We start from the raw sequence: 8,592 nt of genomic DNA, 5'->3' as shown, positions 1-8,592 counted from the left end.
ATAACAGAGAACACTTGAACGCAGCACAAACATCCTCAGACCTGCAGGTTCCACTGATTGCAGCTCTGTTTCACAGTCAGATAACCAGAGAACAGAACAGCCTTTGTGGAGCTTTCCCTCTACCTGTTGGTGCAACCTAAACCTCTATTTCTGGGCCGAGTTGTTTTTAACACTGTGACCACGCCACGCTCATTGAGCACTGACAATGACTGATCTCAGCGCCGCATTCCTGCTGGGAAGTCTGGCGCAAGAATGAGCGACAGGTAGTGAGCTGCTGCAGGCCGAGCGCTCCGGTTTCTTTTTGTCTGAGTGATGATGAAGCTTCTTTCACAGCACAAAAACATCAGACTCTGCATTAGGGGTGGGCGATATGGCATATGGACATATTGCAGGCTATTTTTGCGATAACGATATTCTTGACTATTAGGAAATACTTAAAAAGATAGAGAAAATTTCATGTGGACTGTACGGCCTTGTATATCTGCGCGGATGACTGGGTGACTGACGGTTGATGAGAGATGTATAGCTAACACAGTGGTAACTCATTATTTTTCATTTTATTTTATTTTCTTAATCGTATTTTTATCTCTTATTTTTATTTATTTTGTTGTATTCCTTGTCTGTGTGCTGTGCTGTTTGTTTGTTTTTTCCCCTTTTCTTTTTTTTGTGTTTTGTTATGTAAGTGTTTTTTGTGGGGAAAAAATAAAATATTAAAGATTTAAAAGATAGAGAAAATATGTTTGTTTTTTTAGTCTGTATAAATAATTAAAAATCTAAAATGTAGTTTGAAATGCAAATCTCAACAGTTGCAAAATACAAAAAAAATTACTCTTAGGTATGAGCAAATAATAAAAATAACCATTTAGGGGTTCCGGAGGCTTATTTTAATGAAATTTAGTAAAGGAGAATAAAGGTTCTTGTATGTTTTATTTAAGGCATCTTATTTTGACAGTCTTCTTGTAAATTCTGTGGTGGATTCTCTTAACACACTGTGCTCTTATTTTGAAAACTGCATGTGTTTAGCGACAGAGAGTAAGTAGCTTTTTGTGATTAAAACAACTTTAACAACGACATCAAGAAGTTGGAACGTTGCCAATATCATGATATGCATTTTTTTTAACCATAAAAAAAATATACCGATATTATTGTGAACGATACGATATGGCACAGCCCTACTTTGCATTCATCAGCACAGGAGGAACTGAGGGACAACATTTTATTTGCTGTAAATTCGGGAATCAATATATCAACCCTGCTCTGGGTATAATGCCTGTACAACATATAAAAGTCCACATTTCCTTTCAAAATCAAATGTCTTGTGTGTATCAGGTCCTCGTCTCTGTCAGAGGTCCTTCCGATTGTCAAAAAACACATTTCCCTGGTTTCCAACATCTATTTTTAATACGTAAAACAATGAGTCCCGGAGTGTTGCTGCTGTTCTTTTTTTGAGGAAGGTTTATGATATATTGGCAAGATTTCAGTCTTTTCTGTGAGCTTATAAAATCAGCCTGTATAAAAAATAAACTGTAGGAACAGTGAAGTCTGTTTACAAGTTAAAAGTGCACAAGATTCCAACTGTTGCTGCGTGTGATTGGCTGTTCAGCTCTGATGTGCTGTGATGCAGAAGGAAACACTTTATCCCTCCTCCACCTCCTGCTGCTCGCTGTGTGTCCGTTTGGCCGGCCGGGCCTCCACCACCAACACCACCAGCTGTGCTGCAGTGTGTTTGGTCACATCGGAGCGTTTAGAGAAGCTTGTAATCCCTCCGCTCCGCCCGCCGGGAGCTCTGTCTGTCAGCTCTGGCCGAAGTCGGCGAAGCCCTTGGCGGCGGAGAAGGCGTCGGGCTGCAGGGGGAAGAAGTACTGCTGGGGCAGCAGGAAGCTCTGGGAGACGGGCGGGTGGAGCTGCAGCTGGGCGTGGCTGTGGCTGTGGGTGGAGGGCAGGGGGTGCTGCATGGGGGCTGGGGGGGAGGTGTAGGGGGGAGGTGGGGGCGGAGGCAGAGTCTGAGGGGTCTGTGTGGGGGTGGAGGCAGACGAGGAGACGGTGGCCGACACCAGGCAGCCGTGCTGCTGCTGTGACCCCTGACCCCCCAGAGAGAACCTCCTCATGGAGCTGCCTCCTCCTGCGGAGCTGGAGCTGGTGGTGGCCGTGCTGGACTGCCTCGACGGGGCGCGGAGGCTCGGGGGGGCGGAGGTCAGGATCATGGGGATGGTCTCGCCCTGGCAGCTCCGCAGGGAGAAGCGGATTGGCTGCTGGGTCGGCTGCTTGGGACGCAGACAGGTGCAGCAGTAGACCGCCACCAGAGAGCCCACCACCACGAACGCCACGAAGATGCTGCCCACCATCAGGAAGGGCACGTAGACGGGCTCTGAGGGCGGAGGAACACAGGATGTTAACCCACTGAGGCCTGAAACGCCTGTAAAACCTCTGGGCGATTTTAAAATCAGCCCCTAAAACCTGAAGTTTTTCTGTAAATTCAATACTAAATAATAGATTTTTCAGCCTCTGCAGCAGATAGAAATGAAATTCAAAAAGTATTTGAGAGCTTATACAAATACTACAAAATGACGTATCCACTTTCCAGGCTTCAATGGGTTAAAGAGGAAACACCTTCATGGGACAGGAAGCTGCTGGTTCTTTAAAATGTGTAAGAAAAAAACAACCATAGTGATTTATTTATGGCTCAAGATACAGTACAGGCCAAAAGTTTGGACACACCTTCTCATTCAATGCATTTCCTTTATTTTCATGACTATTTACATTGTAGATTCATCAAAACTATTAATGAACACACGTGGAATTATGTACTTAACAAAAAAGTGTGAAATAACTGAAAACATGTCTTATATTCTAGTAAGCAAAGGGTGGTTACTTTGAGGAATCTAAAATACAAGACATGTTTTCAGTTATTTCACACTTTTTTTGTTAAGAACATAATTCCATATGTGTTTATTCATAGTTTTGATGAATCTACAATGTAAACAGTCATGAAAATAAAGGAAATGCATTGAATGAGAAGGTGTGTCCAAACTTTTGGCCTGTACTGTACAAATTAAACAGCTGAAAAATGTTCAGAGAAACTGAATATATCAAAGATAAATTACTTTGTTTCTAACTTAACTTTAACTCCTCTCTTTAACATAAGAAAATAGATAATAAAAATGTTGCAGGACACATAATTAGGGCTGCAGCTAATGATTATGTCCATTGTCAATCAATCTGTCTATTATTTTAAGAGCCTGACCGATACTGATAATGATTTTAAAGGGAAAAACTTCACACATAACCGATATGGTGGCCAATATTATACTTTTTTGAACTGGAATGAAAATAGACCTTTTTAATTGGATTCAGCACTGATATGACTCTACCAAGGCACTTTACAAAAGAAAATAAAAATTCTAATTCTAGAAATGCTTACTGAGAGAATAAAGAATACATAGAAATGAAATTAGCTATTATAGCTAACACCATTTCTACTATATATATTGTGTAAAAAAAAAAAGTTTTCATATCTGACAACATATACACCAATATCAGCCAATAACATCAGTCAGGCTCTAATTATTTTCTTGATTATTGATAAGTTTAGTTTATAAAAAGTCAGAAAATGGTGAAAAATGCCGATCAGTGTTTCCTGAATCCCAAGTTGACATGCTTAAATGTCTTATTATTATCGTTATGATATTGAGGAAAGAAACCAGAGAATAGTCCCATCCCAGAAGCTGGAATCAGAGAATTTTTACCTAAACACAAACCGATTAAGCATTTGTGGAAAAAGTTGGTGATTAGGACGTTTTAGGTGTTTTGTATTATAATAACTGTGTTTTACTTCTGTATGTTCTCATTTATATCCTGTTTGTACAGCAGCCTCCACTTACAGATGCTCACAGGAGCAGAAAGTTATAGTTGTTCACAAATACATAATTAAACATTTACATCCTCTTACAGCTGCATTAGAAAGCATTATGAAACATAAGTGCTAATAAATCTTGAATATAGTTGTTAAAGTTGAGTTTCACCTTGTTGGCCACCACAGTCTGATGTTTATGTTGGCTGAAATTGTGATATTAAACATAATTTAATCATGTTATTTTATTTAAGTCCTTTATCTTATAATAGAAACATTCCTGCTGAAAACACAAACAGCTCAGGTTACTCTCTGTCAAACCATTTGCACTTTGGGAGGAAATCAGTGAATGTTTTTTATTTTGACAAGGAAAAAATAGGAAATTGTGCACACAGCTGGGTCAGTTGACGCCCTGCAGCTTATCAGCTCGGGAAATTTAAAGAAAACTTTAAAGAAAAATAAAACTTTGGGGGTTAAAGTGAGTGATTATTAAAGATTTCACAGCTCACAGTGCAACACTTTGAGTCTATAAAGGTTTAAAGAATGATTGTGATGTGATTACTTTGGTTGGAGAAGTCAAAGAAAAAGTGTTTTATGTGCAGCAGCACAATAAGCAACTTGTGTTGGAAAGTTTTGAACACATTCCTGCATCGTGATCCGGCTTATCTCCGGTAAGTTTTGTGCAAACTTCTGTTTAAAGATTTGAAAAGAATGAAGAAGGTTTGTTGAGTGACTGACAGGCTGAGGCATTGAAAAAACTCCAGTTTTTTCTTCTAACACTGATAAGAATCTGCAGGCGTTCAGGTCAAATGAAGCCACAGGAGCAGAGATAAAGAGCTGCTGGAAACTGGACACTCGGGCTGATAAACGCTGGAATTCAAACTTTTAAACACAAGAATCTACATTTATAAAAGGTCCCGAACAACAGAGCAGAAAGTTCTACGGAAAGCGTTTGCTTGAGTTTTTCCTGCAACTTTTTAAAACAATTTAACAAACATTTTTCTTCTTGTGTTGAGTTGAACTATTCAAATGACAGGAGACATTTGTTACTAAATCTTTCATTTTGTTTCTTATAACTTTATTTGACAGCTTAACTTAAAGCGACTCTACTCTCTGTGGTTTAAAGTAACTAAGTACATTTACCATGTACTGCTTCAGCACAATCTACTTGTTCTTCACTTTTATGCAACTTTAAACGAATTTGAAAGCCAATATGGTACATTGTACTACATTTTTTTTATAAGTTACCTTCTAGATTCAGATTTTTAATGCAAAATATAACTCAAATAATGAAATTATGATGTATTATTGTAGGTTAAGCAAATTAAATGAACTCTGCTTCAACTTTAAAGTGATGAACACATTGTGCATGCATCAATAAGTATAATTCAGTGATATAATATGTATTATTCTAGTGGGCCATTCTGCATTGTAAGTATTTTTACTTAAGTTTTAATGCTTGTAATAAACTTTTTATTGCTTGTCAAAGACAAAGATAGTAGGAACAAAACACACAATAATAACAATAATTAAAGTTTTAATTGTAATATGTTTGTACTTTCACTTTAATTAGATTTTGAATAAATAAGTTTTGTTGAAGAATATTTACATTGTAGTGCCTTTACTTAAGTAAAATATTTGAAAAATTCCACCACTATCTTAATTTATTGATGTTGTTCTGCTGACCTTTGACCTCTCTGTAGAAACCAACTTTCTTATACAATATTTAGACTAAATAATCTATAACAAAGACTTAACGTGTAAATGCAATAAATGCAATCACATTTAGATTAAAAACAAATGATTTAGGACTTAAATTGTGCATTTGTGGTGTTTAAACTCGACCTAAATCAACTCAGAACTCCTTAAAGTTTTGTTAAAATGCTTCATTTTTTTTTAGAAGAATTGAACAATGTAAAGTTGGTTATTAAGTTTAAAGAAAACAAACTTACGCGCTGCAAACTCCGTGTTGTCCACCTCCCGGTCGTTGGTGCAGCTGCCCTGGTCCAGCCGCGCGTCCGCGGCCGCGCAGCAGTAGCGCAGCGCGCACGAGCCGCAGCAGACGGTGGCGTCCATGGTGTCAAAGTCCTCCGGACACTGGAAACCATCGTGATAATTCCCATTAGCGTCCAGCCAGCCGTGGCAGTACTCCCCCTGCGCGTCCGAGATCCGCAGATTCCAGGTCAGATACCCGAGCAGCAGGCAGCTCAGCAGGCGCACCATGCCGGCGGCCGCTGCGGGTCCGTGCGGGTCCCTGCGGGGGTCCCTGCGGGTCCCTGCGGGGCTCTGGAGCTTCAGCTCCCGGCCACCGAGCGCGTCGGTCCGGGTCACACACTCCTCATGAGTTTAGTGGAAGAGAAGCGCAGCGAGCCGGAGAGGAACGTGGAGTCACCGTCATGTTTCCACCATCCAAACAGGACAAAAGTTCCCAACGCGCAAAGTGAGAAGATCCTGAATTAAATCTGCTATTGAGTCACTTTTTTAAAACATCATCTGAACTTCATCCGAACATCAGACAGTCTGCTCCGGGTCCGGGTCTCTCCGGGTCTCTCTGCTCCGGGTCTCTGCTCCTCTTCTCTCTGCTCCTCTCGGCGGTGGTTTGTTGATGTGGTGCAGAAGTTGTGCGCCTCCTCATTGGAGAGTTGCTGCTTTTGTGACTGTGTAACGCGCGCACGTAACCCCCATTAACAGGACGTGCGCGCTCACGTGGTGGTAGTGGTCTCAGTGGCTGTTTCCATAAACCTGTTGGTGCCCAAATAACACGCGTAAATTATATTTTAATGAGGTTATTCTGCAGGAGAGGAGACTCACTGTGATGCAGCTTCATAACTACTGAATCAAACTGTTTATACTGATGATTATTGTTACATTTAATACTGAACAATGCAAATGTATCTAATTTAAAAACATGAAGCACAACAGGACTGTCTGCAGAGGAAGAATACAACATTTAAAGTGAGATTATTGAACCTTTAGCCTCCTCTAACACATGAAAACTTGACTTTGTAAGAAGTAAAAGACACTTTCTTATAATCAGATAATAATAATAATAATCAGATACTCTCTGGGTTGCTATAGGTGGGTGGTTGGCACGCAGCTGTTTCCAGTCCATTAAAGGTTTTTGTGATGGTAACACTTCAGTGTTGTATTGAAAGTAAAAACAAAAGTTGTCTTTGGACTTAATGTATTATTAACACGTGTTAGAGGCATTGTTAATGTGTTAGTGAATAGACAAAGGCAAGAGGTACATTTTTATATAAGATTTAAAATTCTAAATGTATAATAAAATATACATAATTACATCACGTGGGTTCAAATGTGAGCATATAGTGTTGGCACATGCTGTCAATGTAACTGTTAGTTTGTATTTTGTTGGCATATTCTGATTTAACTTTTTTCCATTATTAATATTTTAACTGGTGAAGGTAAAAAAAAATTCAGCCGATTAATTGCTTAAAAATGTTCTTTGTGTACTTACAGGACTCATATTTCAGATATCTGATTCCTTAGGATATCTCTTCCACTTTCATATGATATCATTATTTTCACTGTAATTATAAAACTGAGCCTGCTGCAGCCTCATAGAGGGTAATGAAGAGTTACCTAATGTTAGAAAACATTTTTATACATTAAAACATAATTATTACCAGCTGGGACCTTAAACTTTAATTTGCTACCGGTTAGAATAATCTAACATTAATTATGATATATGATTATTATGTACTTGCACTGGCCTGCCATCGACAGATTAATTAATTAATTTGCTTTATTAATCTGGAACCCCTCAGTTCACTTTTTATTTTAAACAGGGGTAATAAACGGTTGCGGACTAATATCTTTACCCTGTTAAAATAATCAACAAACTCATCAACAAAGTTTTGCAGGAAACAAAAAAATTCACCAAAAGTGTAAAATATGCCATTTATTGATCATTTCACTCAAAAAGGTTGTAACAAAGGATGGCTATAGTAATAACACTGTGTATAAATTATGTAACTTAAGAGAAATAAATGACTTAGGCATTTTTTTTAAACATGTGACTTAAGCAAGATATGGTGACACTTTATTTTGAAGGTGTCTACATAAGAGTGACACAAGCCTGTCAGGAACATGACATGAGGAACTTTCTCTAATTACAGGTAAACAGTTTCTTAAATTATGTTTCTGGAAACATTTGAGAGGAGAAATGGGCAACACAGTAACAGAATATTGATTCATATTTGATTAGCACTGTCTAATTGGACAGTTTGAGTTATTGAGACAGGAAAACTGGAAACTTCCCGTCTGGAAATGAGTCTGAACGTGAGAGAGAGCAGACTCCTGACAGATGAAACACTCACACAGATTCATCTGCTTCAAGGCTGGACTTCTACTGCTGTCACTATGTTTTAAAAGACATTTTTAAGCATTTCCAGTGTTTATAGTCTACTTGTTCTTGTGGGAGTCAGTTTAACACCTGTCCATGCGCTACAGGTGAAAATAAGCTTTGTAAGCTAACAGCATAGTTAATGAAAAATTAAACTAAAAAAAACTAAATCCTTATGTAGGAAGAAAGACAAACTTTGTGATGGTTTTGCCTCTTTTTGTAGTTATTTTGTGTCCCAGCAGTTGCTTTGCATTAATGTGTAGTTGTTTTGTGTCTCTCAGGGTCTTTTTGTGATCTTTTATGTCTTAATTGTTTGTTTTGCCCATTTTTTTTTAATTATTTGTTATTTTGACATTTCTGCATGTTGCCTTTGCAT

At 38.6% G+C, this 8,592-nt stretch overlaps 1 protein-coding gene across 1 annotated transcript; it reads right to left on the bottom strand.

Moving 5' to 3' along the window:
- Positions 1–1,070: 1,070 nt before the first annotated feature.
- Positions 1,071–6,171, bottom strand: shisa3 (shisa family member 3). Its single transcript, XM_059345866.1, has 2 exons — positions 5,803–6,171; positions 1,071–2,368 (listed from the first exon to the last, which is right to left on the bottom strand). Exons 1-2 carry the CDS (start codon positions 6,071–6,073, stop codon positions 1,794–1,796), a joined length of 846 nt encoding a protein of 281 aa, XP_059201849.1. The 5' UTR covers positions 6,074–6,171; the 3' UTR covers positions 1,071–1,793.
- Between the last annotated feature and the right edge of the window lie 2,421 nt (positions 6,172–8,592).

Source organism: Centropristis striata, chromosome 12 (genome assembly GCF_030273125.1).
Source record: "Centropristis striata isolate RG_2023a ecotype Rhode Island chromosome 12, C.striata_1.0, whole genome shotgun sequence".
NCBI classification, from domain to species: Eukaryota; Metazoa; Chordata; class Actinopteri; order Perciformes; family Serranidae; genus Centropristis; species Centropristis striata.
Note: the sequence above shows the minus strand (reverse complement) of the source record. Positions and strands in the feature narration are given on the sequence as shown.

What these genes read in the sequence shown, in the direction of transcription:
- shisa3 (XM_059345866.1), bottom strand. Translation starts at nt 6,073, where the DNA reads ATGGTGCGCCTGCTGAGCTGCCTGCTGCTCGGGTATCTGACCTGGAAT. An exon ending in CAACACGGAGTTTGCAGCGC is followed by an intron (nt 2,369 to 5,802) that starts GTAAGTTTGTTT and finishes CTCCGCCCTCAG; the next exon opens with AGCCCGTCTACGTGCCCTTC.